Raw genomic sequence first — 22,759 nt, 5'->3', positions numbered from 1 at the left:
TCAGCTGTACCGTACTTTCGGCGATTTTCGCCGCCTTTTGCCGGGGAAATTATTTGCGCGAGAACGGACGTCAAAGCGGCGGCAACTTTGCGAAGATATGCAACGGAGACGGTCCTTTCGGACGACTGATCCGCGATGAAGGATCCGCCCTCCGTTCCCGAAATGCACACGGGAAGACCGGCTAAGGCAAAAGTAACTAAAATTAAATAGTGGGTGCATCCACATTGTTTCGCGTTGCAACATTTGCTAAGTTTGCTGCACAGATCGTTGTCTCCACTACTTATCATACTAACGTGGGTACGACAATCGTAGATCTAGCTGTCCCAAATATTACTATTTATTGGGGTCGTGCCAACCCTAATTAAACGTGTAATTACATCGGTCTCTCCGCTCTACCTTCGTCGGCGGCACTTTTGTAGGCGGCTTCGAAGAGCGGAGAAACTCCGCGCTGATAAGATAACAGCGACACGATCATCAGCGTCGGTAGCGGCAACTTTATCACACCTATGCGCGTAACATCGTCCCGCCGCTGTCGCCGTTTTACCGCGACGCACTCTCAGAATTGTCTCCTTACGTACGCGAAGAACCGTTACGCCGGATCCGGGCGACGGTTTTCCTCGAGGAAGAGTCTGTCATCTGTCCTAGAAATATATCGCGGTGATGGAACGTCCCGGAAACGCCGGGCTGCCTGCGTGCGACATCCTAAATGTCAAGCTGGGACTTTCGCGGAAGTAAAATAAAAGGAACTACGACGGTTCTATATATTTTTTTAATTCGCTTCTTCTGGTATCTGTATCGCGCAGACGTGCGATGAATCACGGCCGTAGAGCGTCGCCATCGGGCGTTTCGGGTTTTACAGTTGACGCGATTTTTTTTTTAGAAAAAGAAAGAGAGGGAGGGAGAGGCAGCTGTCACGTTCGCTGTTAACAACGTAGCCGTATCGGTCTTATCACGGCGTTGTATCGATCCTCCTGGCGTTTTTTTCGTACTCCTCGCGAGTGGCTGCCATATGTCGCCACGGCGTGATACGCACGTGGCTTTGTTTTACGAAGGCGTAAAAGGCGAACGAGCGCGCGGCCAGTGGTTCTCCTCTTCCCTCTGCACCGTCCGGGCGCTAATTGATCGCAAGTTCGAAACGTAATTCCGCGAGCGGTCGATTGCAAATGGAGCCTCGTAATATCCTTCGGCAACGTCAGCCTTGCGAAATACTCTGCAATCAATTTCCACGGAAGTGCCGTTTGAGGAGGCGTGAAAGAGAGAGAGAAGGCGGTGCGCCCTGGCCGTTGATCGCAGGCCCACGGAGAGACGACGCGAGAAGGGCCCGCGCCATGGTGTAAAGATACAAGGTGAAACGTCGCGCATGTAACCAATTTTTGGGGCAAACTGTTCATTGGTTCTTCCTGCATTCAACCGCAATGATTTGCAGTTTGAAGGTTGGGGCAAACTTCTGATTGGTCAGTTCGGTGGTTCGGGCCACTTCTGATCGGTTGACACTGCGCATCCACCAGATTGCTTCACCCTGTACCTTTACACCATGGCCCGCACCATGAAAGTGCGGTTTCTTCATCGCGCACCTGCCTCGCACGACGTTGGGTCACGCAAATGGAAATCGCACGTATACCCGCATCCCGAGACGCTGCGGTGTAACATTCGATCGGGCTCGACGCGTCGGTCTTTCAATTTGGTACGAGGTACTTAATTTAGGTGATCGACATTTCTGTCAATTTAAGACTCTTCAATCTTCGTGAAAGCGCCACCGCCGATACCCGCGGATACACGTGCGATATCGGAGATTAAGTAAATGATGCCTGCGTAATATCGGAGATAAGGCAAACGACGTCGAGAGCACTTTACGTTCTTTATTTCTCTCGGCGCCGATCGTTTTTACCTTGAATGCGAGCCGAGTATTGATACTTGGACGGCATCCGCCGGTATTAGATCCCTATCCGGTACAGGTCGTGAGCGTTTACGCTTGCATCGCGCGCGTAAACTTCGTTTACGACCCACCGCGGGAGAACTAACGAAGGTAATGAGTAATTAAGCAACGTGCAAAAATTTCATCGCGCCGGCATGCCGAGCACGGGGCCGACGTTACCCGATTACTCGCTGGGCAACGGTAAAATCGGTTTACCCCGCCGGACGCGCGTTTCTTATCGTTAACCGAATCGTCAAGTGAGGCAAAACGAGGATTGTAGCTCACGAGGAAACCTCTCTCGAGGCCCGCCGGTGAAGATTAATCCCAGGTTGAATTCTCTAAGACTTTAATTCTAGGAATACAATTCCCGGGCCTCATGGAAATCACACGCTCGACACTTTCGAGAATTGTTTACGACTCCAGCGACGGGCGCACGAAGGAGTTATTAAAAATCCGCGAGACAAAACGTTCGCGCTCGGACTCGGATTCTCGCGAGAATTGCGCCTGGATTTTGCCATTTTCCCCGGTGCCGAAGAGACCGACGATAACAACGAGCTACCGAGGCACCCGTGATAAGAAGTGACGTAATCGTCCGACAGGACGCTCGTGTTCATGTAAAACCGGAATCTTGCGGCGATAGCGGGTGTTTATTAATGTTGGCAATAACACAATACCCGGCTATCTGGATAATTCACCTTGCGTTTATCGCGAAACAATAGACATTTGCGCGTTACATCGCAACGATAATGCGTAGATTTCCGTGTTTTTCTGTGGCCATCCAGGAGAAAATCACGGCGTCTCGAAATCACGATTTTGCAATCGCCCGCTGTATCATTCCACATATTACGTAATCAGGTTGGCGTAGTGCCAAGTTGGAGTAAATTCTAAGAAATTATCAAATTTCAAGTTTGCATCCGCCATTTCGCGCGGGCTACTTTTTATATTCTATAAGAATCTTCAACTGGAATGTAAAATCCAAGGATCCTAATGATATCTAAATAATGTTTCTTAGCATAGTTGAGTTACAGTTGAACGATGTCATTCTTTTAAGTTGTAAATTCCTCCATCTTGAATTCGCCAAGTTGAATTATGAATATCTGATAACGGATTCGTAATCAGCGACCCCAAAAACCCTCGTACATAAAGTTTCACAGAAATGGTTCAACAGAAATATGCTTGAAAGGGTTAAATCAATAGGCCCCATCTGTTGATTCCATTATAAATTTGTTGCCCTTAGGGCGAAATCTGTTCAGCAGAAGATTCATTGTTAGATCGTGTAATCGTTGCGAAAAAGATTCGCGATTGAGTTTGGGTGTTGAAAATTGCTATCTCGTATTAGAAACCTGTCTCATAACAGAGGACTCTCTTCTATATTATATTATACACATATCTCATGAGTGAATTTAATAGCTTTCTGTAGATTCTTCAGGTTGAAAGGAATTGAGAGTGCAACGTTTCTGCCGTTGTTTACCCCATAATTTATCCGTGGTATTTCGCTCTTTTTCGTTTTTTCCTTCTCTCACTTTCGCGAGGCGTCAAGTTATAAACTGAACGTCTTGACAAAATTCGACGTTACGTTCTCTCTGCAATTTTCGCGTCCAACATTCCAACAACTTTTCCGCTTCCTTGCCGAGTCCTTTTCGCCGAAATGAAACGGTCCCCATCAAAGACAACTCAACGTATATCGCACATTACAGCGCGATCGAAGACACGCCGATCGCGAACTTTGTTCTGGGTTCGCAGAGCACACGTGCGGGCACGGCCGATCAATCGCGAGATCCAGGTGCTCACCTTTGTCCCGTTATCGTTATCTTGCAGTCGCGACAACGAAGAGGGATTCGTCAACGCGACGTGCGAGCCAATATCTCGCGTACGACCCGGATACCGTTGACAGTGAGCACCTTTGGCGTCGGCAATCGCGATCGCCGTCATTCCTCGTCCGACTTTAATTTTATTGGAGTCACGGGCCAACACGCTGAAACCGATTCGATATCTTTTGATTAATGAGCGATTGAGTGAACGACCCGCCGCGATCATCAATTTGTAACTCAACGTAACGGAGAATTAAGAGGAGATTAGATTTACGTTCGCTTTCGTCGTCGAGAGCTGTAGATTCTCGGGAAAGATTCGAGGCGTTGGGAATTCATTATTCAAATAATGCAGATAACATTTTATATTTTAACTCAAGAAATATATATGAACTAAAAGCCGAGACGGGGGATGTTGATGTCTAAATAATTTATTTAAAATTTTACTTTGTACAAGTAACAAAAGAAAGGGCTCGGAGCCCTTTGTGAACAAGGTTGCCGTGTTCAATAAAAATATTTTAATTACAAATGCATAAAAATTTGATGCATCTGTAATTAATAATTAATAAAATATTTTTATTGAACACTACAACCTTGTTCAGGCTCTGAGCCCTTTCTTTTATTACTTGACCTCACCATACGAGCTAGTGTTATTTTGTACAGCTCTACTGTCTTGCCTTTAGACAAATGTTTCAGAGCGAGTAAATCTTGCACTGATTGATGAATCACTTTTGACATAACTTACTAGACGTCTTATATCGGGGAGGTTTACTCATCAGCTTTACGCCTCGACAGCGAACACCAGTCGTACGACTGATAAAGCGAGTCTCTAAGGTGACCGAGTTAGTAAATCAATGTGACATTATTGGAGAGGAGAGGAGGGATTGATTTCATCGCAGCTCGCGAGGGAATCGAAAACTGCACGTTTCGCGGAGCGCCGGGGAGTGCCCGAAAATCAAGGAAGTCACAGGTGCAACAAAGGTGACGAATACGAAGACCCTTTCCTTTTGCGCGCAAACGCTCGCTGATCTGGCGCATTCCTTTCTATTTTCTACCCGGCTATGCGGACTTCCGATCGAGGCGCTGACCCCCTCCGGTGCTGTCGAACGCCGGTGGTCTCCGTAAAAAGCGAGGGAGAGCAAGAAGGCCTCGACGAAGTCGTTAAAACGACTGTTGCACAGCCACTGCGGCCCCGGGGACCAGGCGCCGACCTGTAGAATCTCGTTTTCTAGGACAATCGCCATTCCCGCGCGGCGCGTTCGCGCATTATCGCGACAAGATCAAGAACGAGCGCCCGGGATCGATAACATTCCAGCGACAACGACAGCTCGCGAATGGGATGACGTGTGGCTCTGTGCTGACAAAAGTCATTACACGGAAAGAAAAATGTAGCTGCCGTAGCCAAAAACTGCGTGCGGCAACTGAATTTCAGTTGTAAAATATGGACAGCTAATATTTAGTCGTGATAGCTAAATATTTTGCCGTGCCCATTGTACTGGGCCTATTCCCAAGGAGAAGAAAAAGTCAGGATGATGTCAATTTGATGTCATATTGACCAAATTTATGTCAAATTTTGGTCAATATGGCTTCAAGTTTTGTTTCCCTTGGGATGCGACAGCAAACCGTTTGCTGTGGTTTAGAAATTTATAGTTATGGCAGCAAAATAGTTTTAGCAAACCGTGATTAGCTACACTGAGGAAAAAGTCTTTGAAAATTTATTTGTGGCATATAATGTTTATTTCACCGAGACAAAAATTTTTCGCTACCGTACACTGAGAAAAAGTATGACAATTAATGTTTATTTCGGTGAAAAAATTGTTTTCAGTGGAGTAATCGGTTGTCGGTTCGATCCCGGCTGCCGTGCATAGTTTCCCGTTAAGGAAAACTTCCAGATTCAGCGAAGGAATTTAAGCGCACAGTGGTTCGATTACGTGTTTGACCAGGGTTAGCGCGCGACTTTGAAAGAATCTTTAGAATTGTAGGGTCAGACAACTTATTCGGCATCGGGGTGCAACGGTCCCGGACCACGTTTCTCGAAACGTCGAGGGACAACACCTTGGAAGAGGTCGCGAGGGATTCACTCTCCAAGTCAGCTGACTGGAGTCGCGACCTGAGCGTTTCGCGTTTTATCCGAGAAAAGGGACACGCTGCGCTCGCGTTTGCGCTACGTACCATCGGTGGTCCTACCTGTTTCCATCTGGGCACGATGGACCGACCCCGTATAAACGTACGGCACACACGCGCACGCACACAATCGCATCTACGCGAGGCAGACTTAGCGTCTCGCTCTTTCCTTCGTCCCTGCTTTCCTTACTTTCTTCCTTCTCCCCGCCTGCCGTCTTGGCGCAGGGCTGAACTCGTCGGTTGGTACCCAAGTCAGTGGAGCTGCAAACGCGTTATCTCGCGACCGTGCGATGCGTGGAAAAAAATGCTCAGCGGTGTCAAATCGTTTCGAATTATTTATTTCGTTATTTCAATTCTCTCCTGTTTCTCAGTTTTGTAAACTTTATGCAAAGTTTGTCTCATTATTTATTCTCACAGTTTTTCGCTACACCTCGATTCAAATTGCCTCTGTGTTTCTCTAACAATTTGATTTTAATTGATTTATGATAATAATTTAATTTTCTGTCGCTCCTTCTGAAAAGAAGAACAGTAACTTTTTGCGTTACAATAACGATAGTAGCTTTGGCACACAAGGTTCCACTGTATTGTTCACAGTTTCGGACTAGCCTAACTCTCCAGAAATTTGGAAGACAAGTGCGCGCCCAGCTTTCCATTCTCGAAAGAGAACTGCTTCTAAACTCGATAATGACGGGACGAGCTTGTTCGTTGTCGCGAAGTTGCAATTGTACCCAGCCGGTTTTGCTGAACCTTACGTACGCCGGGAGCTCGATTTTTCAATCGTTCGTAGATCATACGCGAAAATGGATCTTGCAGAAACGAGTCGATCTAAAAGCCGTGCGAACTCTGTAGAGGCAGAATTTTCGCACGCAGTTTTCTTCCAATTCGCGTCCCAGCGTGAAGAAATGGAGCTCTCCGGCCTTTGAAAATCCGTGCCTGGACGGGCAACCGTTCTCCCTTCCATGCACCGTTTCGCTGGCGGCTCGGCAGCGAACCGAGTCAACCGAGTGTTGAGCGACCAGTCGGAGTCAGTCCGTGGCCCAAGTTCGTTGGTATTCCGCGGCACTTGGTCAGGTCTTTTTCTCCATCTTCCTCTCTCTTCCCCCTCGAATATCTTCTTCGTGGCTCTGAAGAGCGCCGTCGTCGTCGCGGCGCGAGTGCCTTCAAGTTTCCCGATCTCTTCTCCTCCCGCGCGCGCGCGCGTGGTATTGTGTGTGTATGTGTGTGCGAGAGTGTATCACCTATCCGAGATGAAACGCGCTCGCGCTCGCAGACTCGCGACGCCTCGGCGAGCTTAGTCGGGACCGCCGGGACTCGGCCGGACGCCGAGGGGTCCAAGGGAAGAGAGCCGCGGGAGCGCGCGGAATGCGGCGCGAGGCGCGCGGCCAGGTGAGATTCGGCCGCGCGGTCGCGGTGCGCGTCGTCGGCAGTTGGCGCAGATGCGCCGGGACCGACCTGAGATAGCGCGGGGACCAGCCAGGAGGAATTCGCCAAGGTAAAGGCTCTCCCGACGGTGCGCGCACGGTCGAGGGCTGACGTCCGCCCCCCTTCTTCCCCCCTTCCCTACCTACAGTGAGCGGCGAAACTCGGATGGACCACTGGAGTCGTTCTCTATAAGGCCCCGGCTTTGCATTTCGCTGGTCGACTAGAGGCCGGTCGATTCTCCGTCTCTTTCCATTATTGTCGGAGAAAAGACACGGGAGAATCGACTGACTTCTGGTTAACGGTTAACCAGAAAGTGAACAACTGGGCGCAAGGGCCAGTTTCGCAAACTGGTTAACTGCTGAGGTTTAATCGATTCTCGCTGTCTCTTCTTGGATAGTAGAAGAAGACAGGCACGACCGACTGATCTTTGGTTAACAATTAGCCGACGTATGTGAAGCAGGGTGTTAATTCTGTTGAATCAATTTCTGTCCTGTCCTAACCGTCCACTTAGAGACAGAGAAAGAGACAAAGCCGCTCACTCTTATGCATTTTCGCTATATTGCAAGATACAGAATCGACCCCTGGCCCCAAGAGACTCGTCCGCTTTCATGCCGTCCCAAATTCCTGCCTTTCAAAGGCTCGCGCGCTTTGTAAATTCGCCACGGCTAGAGTACATCAGACTGAAGAAGGTTGAGAGACGATCTCTCGCCGGGTTGCTTCGTGCCGGGGACGAGGAATTCGCCCGGGATACGCGGCGATTACCTGTCGGCGCGCCCGTCGACGGGAAGTCACTCGACGGGCCGACACCTGGCCCGTCTTTGTACGTTCCGCACGCACGCACGCACGCATGTACATCGAGAGAGCGGGAGGGCGGACGCATATGGTGCCGGTTGGCTTCGCGAGCAAAACAATGCGTGCGCGTTCCGTCGTCCGCAGCTGTTGCAGCGGCGCGGCGCAACAAATGCAGTCGGCGGTACGTAACGCGCCCGCGCCGGAGAGAAAGTGCGTTCTCCATTCATCGGCCGGAGCGCGCGCGGCGCGACACCGACGAGCAGGCCGTGACGTCATCGGCGAGCCGCTCGCGTCGCGGTTCATCAGGGCGATGCGTCGCGCTGATATCCCACGGCAGCATCGGGATTCCAGTTTACCGCTTCGCCGCCGGTTCATCGTGCGCGCGCGCGCGACGCGTTTATCGATCTCGAGGGCTCGACTCGCGGCGACTCCGAGGGAGGCATCGAGATCTCGGCGGTCGAGATCTCGCCTCGATCTCGCCGCGATTCGAACACAAAGGCGGATAACTGTACCGACCCCCGATCCGTCCCGAGAGCTCCGACTCGCTTGACCTCCAATCAGCGCGCCTACCAACCGTGGACCGAAAAACCGTTGGCCGGCCAACGGAGAAAGTCGCGCAGCACACTTTTCGGCACGTGCGCGCACGCTCGGGGGTTCGTGAACTCGCGCGTTCCTTCGTGAGCGGAGGACGAGCCCGCGGGACAAGGTTGCCCGCCTCTCTCACTCGCGCGACATTGAAAGACGAAAACACGGCCCCGCTCGTATTGTGTCACACTTGTCTTCTCCGCGATCTGGAAAAGAGCTCGGTCGAGCAGGTCGGTCGGGGAAGCGTGATTGCCACTTAGGCCGTTCTTATATTTAAGATCATCTTCAGTATACTTTTAAGGATCGTCTACGATGGATGAAGTGACCCAAGGAGAAGAAAAAGTCAGAATGATGTCATATTGACCAAATTTATGTCAAATTTTGGTCAATATGGCATCAAATTGACACCGTCCTGACTTTTTGTTCTCCTTGGGGAGCTCGGCGTACGAAGTAAGAGTAGGAGTAAAAAAATGAACCATTTCCATCTCTTACTCCTACTTCAGCTCTGACGCTTACTCTCGGCGAATTAGAGCGCAGTTCGACCAGGGCTACAAATTTTTTTTAAATTACGCCTGTACTTTAGCTTTTACACTGAAAGGTAAAGGTTTTCTTACTTCTTACTGCTTCCTTCCAATGTAGACGGTCCTTTAATGTGTTTTTAACCAATCACAGAGCCATATTAGCGTCTTAAGGCAACACTTGAGATGATTTTGAGATAAGAACCGACTATGAATACCGGCCATAGAGTGAGACCGACTCGGAAGGGAGAAATTACCATAATCGTTCTCCTAATATTGATTCAAGTGCATTCCCGCTTTCCGAATTTGTTTCTGGCCGTGTTGTTCTTCTAAAGAAGACAGGTGCCACATAGATAAGAAGAAGAAGTTGTCTTCCCCGCCGGAGAGACGTGCCGCGGCAACATCCTTCGCGCGCTTCCTGCCCCTGTGGCGTCTCCGAGGCGCTCGCGCGCCCCAGCGTGACTTGTCACGGTCATTGTCGCACAGCCGACACACTATTTCCGTGCCGTCGCGGGGGATTATTGACCGACGTTGACGGTTCTCGGGAGACACGATCTTATAAATAGATCCCGAGATTGGACTCCCGGCTGAGGAAGAATCGAAGAGTCCGCGATTTGTAAAGTAATGAACGCGAGGCGGACGAACGCCCGTTTCTACCAACGCAGACTAATCTCGGTTTAACTCACTTTATACTCTGTGGAAAAAAAAGACAAAAAATGATGAAAAAATGACGTCATCTTGATGTTTTCATGACTAATATGTTCCACTTTGGGTTGTGCGCGTTCCACTTAAATCCGCCGCGATAAATTCCAGAAAGAAGATTGACGTGTTTTCTGTCGAAACGTCAACTTTCTCGATCGGGTCTCTGAATTAAATCTCTTCGTAACCACAGTTAATGATGAAGATATCAGAATATTAACGAAAACTTGCGCTTCGTCTCTCGACGAATACTTGACGAACCTGCATCGCTCGATATGCGAAACTTGCTCGAAATTTGCACTTTTCGAGGAAACGCGGGGGGGATTTTCATGTGAAAAAAATAATTATTCTCGCTCAGGCCGCCGTTGTGCTTCTACCTCGCGCGCGCGCGCGCGCGCATTAAAAAAAAATCGTCTCGCCGGATTCCTGGTTGGTCTCCCTCTCGGAGCCAGGGGCGTATAATTTATGACCAGCGCCAACGGCCTGAGAAACCTCCGTCCCGATGACTCGGTAACCTTGTAATCGGCCGGTCCGCGCGAGCTTCTTGAAGGAATTTCACGGAAGGATCGTCCACGCGGACCCTCCGCCTTCCTCTTCGCTCCGTTAGCGTTCTCCTCCGGCGAGCGCATAGGTATTTCAGGTTCGCGTGATCATTCGCTTCTCCGCGGGGTCTCGCTGGAAGGATTCGACTCCGAAAGTTCGCGGAACTTACGAAGATGTGCGCGTGCGTGGAAATTAAGATCTCGCGCGAATCGCGTAACAAATTAAGGAGAGAAGTCGTCGCGAGAGGACGGCGGAAAGGGGCGGTGGAGAGAAGCCTCGGGGACCCCCCGACGATTTTTTTCAGACAGATCGTATCGGGGACCCCACACGACGCGACTTGGTCAGCGTCCAAGGCAAAAATCCGCGCCCGCTCGCTCGGTTAATTGGCGGAGACACGGTCTCGTTCCCCGCGCGCGATTAGCATCTCGCGTTTTAATTAGCCGCGACCGCGGTCTTATCGGTCCGCGAGACGCTCGAACGCTCGGGCGAGTTACTTGCCCGAGGGACGCGCTCTTCGTTACGTCCCTCCCGGCCGACGTGTCGCGCTCGTAACGTAAAGCCGTGAGAGGAGCCGAGATAAGCGCATCCAGCCGCGAATAAACCACGCGCAATCACGGCCTGCACTTTAGCCCGGCGTCGCCGTTAGATCGCTCTCGCCCGCTCGGGAACGGGGCGTTAAATCGACTAGCGGAGAGTGCCGTACCGCTTCGCGGTTTACCTTTTCTGGCGAGGCGAGTTCGCCTAGCACGCGGAAACGGAAATCTGGGCGCGTAAATCCCCGAGGAGCCTCTCCCGCGACTCGAGAGTGAGGCACGACCGCGAGAGAGTCGAGCGATTTAGCGAGTCTCCGGTATAACGTTTTTCAATCTTTCTACTTGCAGTCCCAAGTACACGTCGGTTGAACGTAAACCACCGCCGAGGAGATAATATCGTGAAGAATTAACGTGCCGCCCCGTGGAGATCCGGAACTGAAAAATCCGGTATCGCGAGCGTTCGTGAAGCAAATGTGTTTCTTGCCCCGAAATAAAAACCCACGGTCGTGACTTGAAATAGAAGAACAGTTTATAGCGGCATCGGGTAAAACATTGTTTCCGTACCGAGAGAATTTTCCCTTGTGTAATCGTAGAACAACGTGGCATTTTGAAGAACTTGATAAGAGCTTTTTGAAATTTCGCCACAGTTTGGGCATTAGGCCTTGCTGGGGCATTATAAAAATAAAATAAGACAAAACATAAAATAAATTAACAAGGTAAAATAATGCCCACCGGGCATTAGTGGGCAATGGCGTAGAAGATTTTGGTCAGCGGTTTCACCCTCGGAAAATGCTAAAAGTGCGTAGCCTCTCTTTCTAACTGTGCAACTTATTTTATCCTTTTTTTATTTTTATAATGCCTCAGCAAGGCCCAATGCCCAAACTATGGTGAAATTTCAAAAAGCTCTTATAAACTCCCCTCAAAAAGAGACAAACCCGCTCACTTTTAGCATTTTCACTATACTGCGAGGTACAGAATTGACCCCCTGTACACCGCAAAATGCCCTCGGCGGTTTACCCCTCGCGAGATGCGTTCCATTTTGAGAATAAAAGTCTCCAGATTTTGCGAGAGCAAAATACGTTTAATGCGAAATATCGCGCGCTCTCGTTCACGATACTCGATCATTCGCGCACTCTCGGCTCCTACCTCTGCTCCTCGATTAAATCATCATTCAACTCGGCCGAGGAATCTCATTAATCCACGCGGCGCGTAACAATGGCACTCGCCGCGCGTCATCGCGCACGACCCAAAATGCAAATGACCCGCTCATCCTTGGGCGGTCCATGCGTCAAGTTGGAAATTGTTTACCTAACAATAGACCGCCGTCGCCGATCGTTGTATCGCGCGGGCCGTGACTTACCGGTTCCTCGGTGGCCGGGTCAGGTCCTTCCGGTCCTGGAGCCGGATTCCCCTCTCCCCTCCCCCTGGATCTGGACGTGCAAACGCGGACGTCTCTCTTTCCTCGAGTCGGTCCCACGGAGGGAAAGAGAGGAGAGAGAGAGAGAGAGAGAGACTCCTCTTGTTTCGTGCGCGCGCGAAGCAAGACCGGCGGGGACCGGCCGGTATTGTTCCTAGATTTCGCTCAGACGTTTCGGCGGCGCATTCATCGTTCTGCACGTCGCGTCGCATGCACGGTGAATTTCTATCTCGCCGCATTGTGCAACGCGAGCCGTTCATCCCCGAGAAGAGAACTTAGAAGAAGGGGAGGATCTTGAAGGGATTCTATATAAAGAGATCTTTTAGTCTGTTAAGCTGATGAACGTTTTATTCTGTAATATTCAATCTATATCTGCAAACTGTAAACGCGTCATTCGTCTAATAATACTCTCGCGAAGGCAGGAGATCGCCTTCGAATGGCTCACAGAGAGCCATAAGACTGGCGAGCATTGGAAAATTCGATTCAACAGCTGACGTCACGATTTTCCCGATGATATAACTTTTTTTACATGCATTTTTATCATGCTGCATCCCCGTTTATGACAATAGTGTATATGAACTTTTCTTCACAAGATCGCTCAAGAAGTTACTTCTTTAATCACCGGAACGTACCGCAAGGATCACCCCTTGTATTTTTGAAATTCGTGTTTTTCCAGATGGAAGCCGAAGTCCGAACGCTCAAGCAGGAACTGACGCGGGCCCAGGACGCCCTGAAGATCGCCACGAAGAGATGCCGGGAGCTGGTGAGGGAGCTGGACCACCGCACCGCCGGTCACGAGTCCGAGAGGATTCTGCGAGATCAGCAGCTCTCGAGGATACTGCGGGCGCTGCTGTTCCTGGAGGCGCGCCTTAAGCAGGAGCAGAAGTCGATCAGGCAGATGCTCTGCGAGAAGGACAACGTCATCAGGAACCAACAACTGGAGATCGCGATGCTCAGGCGGTACACAAAGAACTACATTAAGAACAAGCGTGATCGGACGACGCCGGCTGCCGGTGTCGAGGTCAACGCCAACGTTGACAAGAATCTGCAGAAGGACTTCGGCAATTTACAAGTAATTTGAGACAATCACCCAATAATTAGCGCAGTGTGTTTAACGAGCCAGCAGCTTTTAATTCATATTTAAAAAAAATAGGGAAAATAACAATGTAAGACATTGGAGTGAAATGTTACGCTCTCCACGTTCTGTATTTTCTAAGTTCAAGCCTGTCGCTTTCAGAGAGAAACGTTGCAGGAGAGCAGTATTGGCAAAGAGATCGCGAGTCTGAAGTGCGAGATAATCACGCGGCTGAACCCGGCGTCGTCCGGCATCCTGGACGAGCTGGGTCGCAACAGCGTGAAGAAGACGCACAGCTTCGCCGGTAGCGATATCTCCAAGACCAGTCTGACCAGTAGCGAGAACACGGACGCGTCCATCGTCACAACAACGACGGAGGGCAGCCCCTCGTTGCTTAGCACGGAGGGCTTTTGCGAGGGCGAGAGCACGGACGTGTCGCCCGGCTCGACCCTGAACAAATGCTCGAGCAGGTGCACGCCGACGACGGTGACTGACAGCGAGAACGAGACGACGATGATCCTGGATGAGGAAGACATGACGGAGGAGGACGGGACGACGACAGTGGCGACGAAGAGGAGGACGAAGGGCCAGAAAACGTCGTCCAAGAGCCCCGACGTAATCGAGGCGGTCGGTATCGCGAGGACGGAGAGCAAGGACGACGGGATGGACTGCAACTTTGCCTCGGAGGACGAGGAACAGACTAACACGAGGATAAATAATCAAGAGGGAGGGAAGGAGGAGCCGATTTACATTAACGCCTGCAACGAAGTGAACGAGAAGAATCTGCAGCGGACGGAGCAGTCGAGGACGAAAGATGATTATAGCAATAATAATAATATGTACGTCATAATTCTTTTTCCGTCAGAATTTTCGTTAGATAATTCGATTTTTTCTCCCTTCTCCGTTACATTCGTTTATTCTCTAAAAGCGTGATTTCTTTTCTTGCAGCGAGACGAAGATCGAGACGCCTGAGTTGACGGTGGAGGACACCAGTGGAAATTGGTATAGCGATCCGGATGAGGATCGGCTGAACGATGACGTATTCAGGCACAGCACCTATCGGCCAAATAGCAACCACAATTCCGTGTTAGAGTGCGTAAATCAGATCCTGCTGCAGGACATGGAGGAGGAGGAGAACTCGATGCTGTTAATGCCGCGCCGGTTCAAACATCGCGGCAGAATCGTGCGTTTTCAGCCGGCCAGGCTGTCCGACATCGAATCGGTGGGTTCGGAGATGGAGAGGAAGAACTCCGAGGAGTCCGTCGCGGACAATAAGGATTCATCGAGGGAGGAGGAGACCGCGGAGAACGAGGCGAACGAGAACGCGTCCGAGGACGAGTTTGGCATGAGGATTGTCCAAAAGGAGTCGGACGACGATAGTTCCAAGGACTCCAAGGCGATCCCGCTAGTCATTATCGAGCCCAAGATCGATGTCGAGGAGACGAGAAAGATCCTGACGAAATCCCAAGTGAGCAATCCCCCTTTAAAGATGGAGAGAATCGAGGAGAAGGCCTGCCTGCAGATGTCCGCGAGGGGATTAACTATCGCCAAGAATCTGGACTACGAAGATATAGAGTCGCTGCCGGAAATAACGGCGACGTCGCCGACGCCGCCCAGAACGCCACCGGCGTTGCCGCCGAAGCCACAGTTTCGCAACAACACGCTGATTCTGAAGAAAATACCTAGTCCATCGTTTCTGATTGATGAAAAAAGGCAACAAGACCCAGGGGGCGCGGATCCTATAAAAAGAGGCATTCTGGGACTGGTATCCTCTTCGTCATCAAAAGCAGCGAGGAGTCTAAATCTGGAGGAAGCGAAGAGTTCGGCCAGGAGCTCGGCGAGAGAAACGAAAGGCCGCGAAGAGGGTGGATTCTGGAAGAACAGATTCAACCATGTGCGCTCGTCCTTCCAGGTAAGGCAAAAGGAGTCGGATCAGGCGAAGGGTGCGGTCAAAGTGACGAACATCGTCCGGCATTTCGAAGAGTTCAAGATCGGCGACCCCGAGGAGCAAACGAAGGACAGAAACCGCCCGAAGGACCGCCACGTCGAACTCGAACACGTAAGATCTTTCATCGAGAATAGAATATTGCAGCAAAAAATTGTATAATTTAAAACATTACTTTTCTCTCTCACCGTAGGAGTTTGATATTCGACAGAACTTCGAGGAGTTTAATCTGGACGAGTGCGATCTGTCGGATGATCCCGATCGACCCGAGGGTGACGGGTCCGAGAGACTTGGTCACGCGGGGCTCAACAACGCCGGCCAGAACGAGAACAGCATTGCCAAAGACAACAACAATGTTCCTGCTGTCGGCAACGGCACCGGTAACAGCAGCAGCAGCAACGGTGAGATCGGAAGCAGCGGGTACGATCACTTTCTGGAGGCGACCGGCCTCAGCAACAAGTCGATCCTCACGCCCTCGAGATTGCTGAGCAATCACAAGAGCATGCTGAAGCCGAAGGACGTCAAGTACAAGAGCAGGATCAAGGCCACGGCGGTGATGGAGAGGCACGGAGTACAGACGACTCCAGCTGGCAATACGATGACGACGCACGTCCGGCACTGGACTGGACCATTTGTCTGACGATTGGCCAGTTTTCTGCCAACTAAAAATTTCTTCCGCTCCGCTGTGTCGGCTGACAACTCACCGATAAAGGCGAACTACAAAAGATTTTGATCCTTTAATTCGATGATTAATTGAACATCTTTAGTCGCTGTTTTCGTACACAGTGAGTGACTGTCACTCTGAAAGTGCAAGTGGAATTTTATACAGTATTGATCGAGGAACAGGGAATTCTTATATGTAAAATGAAGGTAGGAACAGACAAAAGCCTTGTTTTCTTCGCTATGAACTAATGCGTGTGAGTAATTAACACATATATATATACACATATAAATCTTCTGCTCTTGTGATTACAATATTTTTCATATTGTCTATAAAAGATACATTGAGTCGCTAGATTTTGAAGTTGTACTTCCAGTGGTTAATTTATTTAATCCTTCCTCGCGGTGAGATGTTTATAAAATGTTGATCTAACTTTTTCTGCTGTGAAGCTGTTATTTATTAGTCTTTATATGGTACACATGTAAAAAATATAACTTGTCTCAACCTTTGGTATATATTAATTTATAAAGCATTATTGAAAGAATTTTACTATCTTTCATTACCTTAGCCATTTAATAAATGATAGGATATGTATTGATAGTTCGACCGTCTTTTATTAAATTATTGTTTAACATACAAGTTTCTATCTTAAATTACATTCACGTACGCGTGTGCGATCGAATAGAAATTTACGTAAGGTACGAATTTACCGACGAATAGAACGAAAAACTCAATTGAAAGATTAAACGTCGTGTTGAGTCGATATCGAAAAAAAAATTTAGGGCTTTTTCTCGGTACACGTTATATACATACTTTTAAACAGAATTACAGATCACGAAACGTGAGTATATATAAACAAAAAAGATATTGTAATAATACTTTATTGCAGGTAAAGAAAGGCAAGCAGCACTTTGAAGAAAACTTACGAGATAAACATTCGAGTCTTTACATCGCAAAGAATCATCGTTTCGAAAAAAAAATAAGAAGGTGGGAAGAGCAAAAGAATTAAATGGCTCTTTGCGGCATGCACTCTCGCCACGCATTTGAATCGCCGCGTCAAGCGCTAAATGTGCAGCGAGAACGCGATGCCACGCTCAACAGCGGTATGCGTGTTTAAAAGCGTAGATATGCGATATGAAGTTGCGCAGAAGATCTCGTATTATAATACAATCGTGTGTACATATATTTTATATATACAATCTCTACTATCTATCAAAATATAACGCAAGTCTATAAAAATATGACAACGTTATCACCAGTATCAAAATGTAAATATGGGGGCGTGGAAGAAGAAACGCGTACGTATCGAATTAGTTCTTTTATCTTATTCCTTCTTGAACATTACACAATCCCCATTTTAAGCGTCATGCAGGCTTCATTCTCTCGCGGGTTAGTATAAATCACTCGTTCAGGCACTCCATTTACGCTTGTTGGCTAGCATTATATCGGTTACGAACGCGTACGAACACGGCGGAAAGAGATCGCTCGGGAACTCGAATTAGTTTTGGCACGCCGTCGTCTTTCAAGTTTCTCTTTCCGCACGAAAGTCATAAAAGAACTGCAACAGAACATTTCGTGTCAATTATTTAACAAAAAAAATAAAAAAGAAGAAGATATAGACGTACCTCTCTATCCAAGTCCTTTTGCGTCCACACTTTGATAACAGGAAGTTTGTTCTATCGAGACGAGAAAGATATCGTTAGGTTGTAAACAATAATGTGTGTTAATCGCACTTTGTTTCATGTAAGCGCTAAATTACTATACTTACATTGGCAGAATCAAGGTGATTAGTAGTAAGACGAGGATTAAGCACGAACGGAACTCCGTCGAGATCGGACGATCCTGGAAGTGTACCGTAAATGGGCGTGGATGTGACGGCCGATGGCGTAGACATGGGCGGCTGGGGCGCGGGCCTCGTGGGCCTGATCCTCGCGTTAGGACTCAAGACCTCGTAATCTCGATCGCCGAGCTCGTCGTCCTTGTTAGCCGCGATTTGCGGATAAATCCCGTTGGTCGGTGGTTTTGGTGAGAACTTTGGTTTCGGGGGCCTCTCGGGGACTGGCCTGTGAAAGGTTCCATTCGACGGATTCGGAGAAGGGTTTTCCAGTAAGCTGGAAGAACCATAAAATCTATTTGCAGTGTAAAGTCGATACCCCTTTGTTCGACGCGCCGAAACTTACTCTATATTAACGTACGACCGCGAATCCGAATTCGCATTTGTGATATCGACCGTCTTGTAGCACACACGTACGCCGTTTATGATTCTGCAAAAAAAAGAAGATAAGATACAGGATATCGCGATCGAAATGTCGCATTAACTTTTCGCAGCCTACACGTTTCCGATAGGCAATCAGCTCTGTGTCTACATTGATATCTTGCAAATTATCGCGCAGTGTTTGTTGTCGGGTTTACCTTCGATTGCGCTACCATAAAAATAAATAGAGGATTACACAAAGCCAATCTAATTAAGAGCGTCGCGAGCGAAGTTAAGCGTTGCGTACCCAGCGGCGGAAAACCCGATGGGGGCCAGCTTGGAGTCCTTGTGGATTATCCTGCTGCAGATTATTATATCCGTGACCGCTTTCGCGCACAGGTCCTTACTCCTAATTTTGTAGCACACCTGTTTCTTGCGCCACGCCTTCTGCCCTGCAACGTTCACCGCGATTTACTTGTAGAGATTTGCAGACCCGTTTCACCCGCGGACGGCAGACGTCCGCCAAGTCGAACGGAGATGCTCACTCGAATCCACGGTGTAGGAGATCATGCTGTACCCTTCCGGCGGAGTGTCCCGCTCGTTAATCACCACGATATCCTCGACCACGCAGTCAGGCTGGCCCTCAGTCTTGGAGAAGCAGATATATCTACCCTTCTTCTTGATGAACAGTCCGCTCTCCCGCCACAGATCGGCGTCGGTGTCCTGATCGTAAGTTCTCGATACCTTAACGAGACGCATACCGATTATTACCACCGTCGCGACGAGAGGGACATCGAATGAGCAAACTGAATTAACATTAACGCCGTACCACTGTGAAGTTGGGTGGACATTTGTCCAAGTCTTCCACAACACTAATAGCAGTTATTGGTCTGTCATCTGGCAACACGGCCGACACTTGATGGACCAACATCTTGCAGCTTGTCTTCTTTGACATCGCTTCAGTCCCCGGTACCTAATTGATTCGTTCCTCGATTAGATATGGATTTTACCCAGCGTAATGCAAATTTCCGAGCCAGATGACACACATGCTCTCTAAAAGTCAATCAGCGAATCATCACAGAAAATAGTCAGTATGAAAATCGCAGTGGTATACTTGTAACTGTGAATCAGTGAGTATTCACTGTTTTCACTGATAATCTATGATTGACTTTTAGAGACTGTATATTTGCGAACGTTAAATATTAAAGATTAGCAACTTACGCATGGTAAAACAAAAATGACTGCTCACAAGAGGCAACCTAACTAACAATAAGCCTCGATAAGACCGAATCAGATTAGCAATGGTTGACTCGGATTGAATTTGAATTGACGATTGTCCTTTAGCCAATGAGAGCAAAGCAGCCAGCGATTTAATCGGCTCTCATTGGCTAGGGGACAATTATCAATCGCCAATCCGAATCCAATTCGAGACAGCAATTGCTAGTCTGATTCAGCCTTAAAGCCTTGTGTCCACGATCCAAGAATTGTATCAAAGTTCTAGTTTTGAAAAATGTGTAGCCAATCAACTTGCATCTCTTACGGAAAAGCTGCAAGTTGATTGGCTATACATTTCTCGAAACTAGAACTTGGACCAAGTTCCAGCATCGTGGACACAGGCCTTCAGAGCTTATCTCGCAAAATAGGCTCGAGCCTAATTCAAGAAAAAAACATGTAGCAAACAAATTTGCGTTACGCTGTCAAACGTTGCACCCCGTGTCCGCAAGCGCATCGCGAATAAGCCGCGTTAAAGGAACGGGGAGGATTGTCATTGATAATCGTCGTCATTAAAGTGGTCATTGTCCGGCGGCCGTCGTGCGGAAACTCGTGCCGTGGACGCGAGAGATTAGATACGAACGGCGGACATTATCGTCGCGATCGCGTAGAAAGCGAGGCGATCGAAAACGCGCCGCAAACTCGACGGCGAATCATAAAAAACGCCGATCGTTCCAAAAATACCAACGTGACCGACATTCTCCGCTCCACGGGCTTTGCGAGGTGCGCGAGGCGATCGACTATGAAACTCCCGTTTAACCCGGCGTGTAGCGACCCGATCGAATCCCCTCGGTGCGATGCACTCGGGTTCCTCGACTCGTCCGCGAGTGCCGTGCGGTGGCTCGGGACAACGAGTTCCGAAAACGAATCCCCTACGCTTGTTGCAATCAAGGCGATATCTTTGCGATAGTCTCGCGATAGTATTATCGCGTTAATCAGCGATCGTATGTATGTTTCGAAGCAAGCTCGCGGAATGTTCGATTGCGCCGGATTCATTCGTCCCCGAAAACCCTTTACGACACAATTATTTCCTTTCCCGGGGGGGGGGAGTTTTTACACTTTTGTTTGACGCAATGTGTTTCTCCAGCGAATGCCGAGTCCTTGGTTTTCGGATTCATTCGTCCCCGAAAACCCTTTGCGACACAATTGTTTTCTTTCCCGGGGGGAGTTTTTACATTTTTGTTTGGCGCAATGTGTTCCTCCAGCGAATCCCGAATCCTTAAATCTGGTTTTCGGATTCATTCATCCCCGAAACCCCTTTTTCCCGGAGGGGGGGGGGGAGAAGTTTTACACTTTTAGATATTCCTCTCATAGAGCTAACAGAAGTCCCAGTTAAACATATTTGTTTGCACCTTGACTTTCGTTCGTTTTTAACGACTCCCCTTCCCAAAGATTTCTCGAAACTCTTCAGTCACGTTCCGCCTCTCGTGAACCTAAGCTCGATTCCTTTAATTTATTACACTGAACATTTGATACAATGTAAGTTGATCACTATTTCATCATATATATCTCTGCCTTTCTTTGTTCCTCTCGTGTGCTACTCGGTTACTCGATGTTTATCTCCAGTAACGTAGTCCATAAAAATCTCCAAGTTAATACACGATCACGACATGACCATGGTAACGTCTTTCACTGACGCAATTCTCTCCCACGTTAATACATTGGCTCCATAAATCCATGACAGCGGTTTTTACCGATGCAATTCGCTCTCATATTACCGCTCTCGCAATCTCAATACCTCTGACTGTTATTTCTAACTTATTTATGTATTATTCGTTTTAAAATATTTCTCTCTATATTTGTACCGTTAGATCGCTTGGAAAGGACCACAAGCCATGACCGAAACGTGAGTTGTGAACATAAAAATTGCCGTCTGGCAATGGTCAAGTTGTCATTGAAGCTTTTAATTATTACTGACGACATTGAAGACTACTCCTCGTTAGTTTTACACTTTCGTTTGACGTAATGTTCCTCCAGCGAACGCCGAGTTCTTAACTCTGGGTTTTTAATGTAATTTTCAAATGCTGCGAGTGGTGTTTGAATTTTGCAAGCGGGACTTGCGTACGTCCCGGTGGCCGGAAGAGGGTGAACCGGAGCGACGAGACTCGACGGCACGGGCGCGGATCGACGGCGGGCGGGGTTGAACAACCGCGGCGGGAAGGCGAAACGAGGAAAGGAGAAGCGTAAAGTGGGACGGCACGCGTTCGCGGAGGAATGTGCCTAACGCGTTAGTAGTCGCGAACGTCGACGGGCGGACTTTAAGACGGCGGCGGCTGGCAATGTCTCTCTCTCTCTCTCTCTCCCGCGCCGTCGAGAATGCGCCGTTTTGCGCAATGTCACCTCGTCACAGGGGAAGTCCGCGAGGACTCGTCTCGCTCCTCTCCTCCGACGAGGCTGCCCGCGCTCTGCGCTCAGCTGGACCGGCGACGGCCTCCACCCCCGTCCGGCCGCGCAACCCTCGGATCTCCGCGAATTTTCACCCTCGACCGAAACCCAACCCGACCCTCCGCGACTGAATTACTTTTCGTTTGTTGTCGCTATTATTTTGTTTTAGCCAGGCGCTAACGAGAGGCGCCGAGAGACGCAAGAAATGTAGGGATTTTTTTACTTCACAGATTCGTGCTTGAAGAGGACCGCAATCTGTGCGGTCGAAACGTTGTGTATTATTTAATATGCCTCGGTGGTCGAATTGGTTGAGACGCCCGCCTAGAGAGAGGGGAGGTCCAGGTTCAAACCCTGGCTGAGGTAATATTTAAAATTGCCAGATATACGACCGATAAAAGTCACCGGTGCTGTTAATTACCGCTGCATGGCGACTTTAAAGAATATTCTTACCAGTATATTTTTTAAGATTAATAAAATAATGCCAGTTGCGTCGAGGGAAAATTGACGTTTTGGCCATTTTATTACTGGCGAGCAAAAAGTATTGAGTTTGTAGGGATTTTTGTACGTGCCAGTGGTCGTGAAAGGGTTAAATTCTTCCGTAGCCTTCCGCGCGTTTTTTAAACACAAGCAACGACTGCTTAATTTTTAAATTGAAAAAAACAAAAACATTTCTCTCACCAGCTTGCCAATTTATCGCGAGTTAAAAGCCACGGGAGGCGACGGTGCGTCGAAAAGCGTGCGCGCAGAAACGCGCTCCCGTCAGAGACGTGGAGGTCAATCGTGCTTTCGCAACGAAGACGAGAAAAAGGAGAGAGAGAGAGAGAGAGAGAGAGAGAGAGAGAGAGAGAGAGAGAGAGAGAGAGAGAGAGAG

General features: G+C 48.8%; 2 protein-coding genes across 10 annotated transcripts in view; one reads left to right on the top strand and one right to left on the bottom strand.

The window, feature by feature from the left end:
* LOC105570618 overlaps positions 1–16,406 on the top strand; it is a 40,120-nt gene extending 23,714 nt beyond the window's left edge. For 4 of the 6 annotated variants that reach the window (XM_012027960.1, XM_012027959.1, XM_012027961.1 and 1 more), the window contains exons 2-5: positions 13,033–13,428; positions 13,594–14,270; positions 14,380–15,490; positions 15,570–16,406. In XM_012027960.1, the coding sequence (XP_011883350.1) occupies positions 13,033–13,428; positions 13,594–14,270; positions 14,380–15,490; positions 15,570–16,016 (2,631 nt within the window). In that variant the 3' untranslated portion in view covers positions 16,017–16,406. Of the gene's footprint in view, positions 1–1,031; positions 1,685–7,319; positions 7,340–13,032; positions 13,429–13,593; positions 14,271–14,379; positions 15,491–15,569 lie in introns of those variants that run through there. The other 2 variants (XM_012027958.1, XM_012027962.1) reach the window with 2 other exon arrangements.
* A 225-nt stretch (positions 16,407–16,631) lies between these two features.
* Positions 16,632–22,759, bottom strand: part of LOC105570616 (multivesicular body subunit 12B) — a 7,614-nt gene continuing 1,486 nt past the window's right edge. For 2 of the 4 annotated variants that reach the window (XM_012027950.1, XM_012027953.1), the window contains exons 2-8: positions 19,061–19,204; positions 18,777–18,975; positions 18,539–18,683; positions 18,218–18,301; positions 17,806–18,166; positions 17,663–17,713; positions 16,632–17,595 (exon numbers count right to left, since the gene is read on the bottom strand). In XM_012027950.1, coding sequence (XP_011883340.1) covers positions 17,560–17,595; positions 17,663–17,713; positions 17,806–18,166; positions 18,218–18,301; positions 18,539–18,683; positions 18,777–18,975; positions 19,061–19,186 — 1,002 coding nt within the window. In that variant the 5' untranslated portion in view covers positions 19,187–19,204 and the 3' untranslated portion in view covers positions 16,632–17,559. Of the gene's footprint in view, positions 17,596–17,662; positions 17,714–17,805; positions 18,167–18,217; positions 18,302–18,538; positions 18,684–18,776; positions 18,976–19,060; positions 19,205–19,452; positions 19,699–22,759 lie in introns of those variants that run through there. The other 2 variants (XM_012027951.1, XM_012027954.1) reach the window with 2 other exon arrangements.

The sequence above is a fragment of the Vollenhovia emeryi genome, unplaced genomic scaffold (genome assembly GCF_000949405.1).
Source record: "Vollenhovia emeryi isolate VEMERY1.0 unplaced genomic scaffold, V.emery_V1.0 DF939120.1, whole genome shotgun sequence".
Taxonomy (NCBI): Eukaryota; Metazoa; Arthropoda; class Insecta; order Hymenoptera; family Formicidae; genus Vollenhovia; species Vollenhovia emeryi.
The sequence above is the reverse complement of the archived record's forward strand: the minus strand, read 5'-3'. Positions and strand labels throughout refer to the sequence as shown.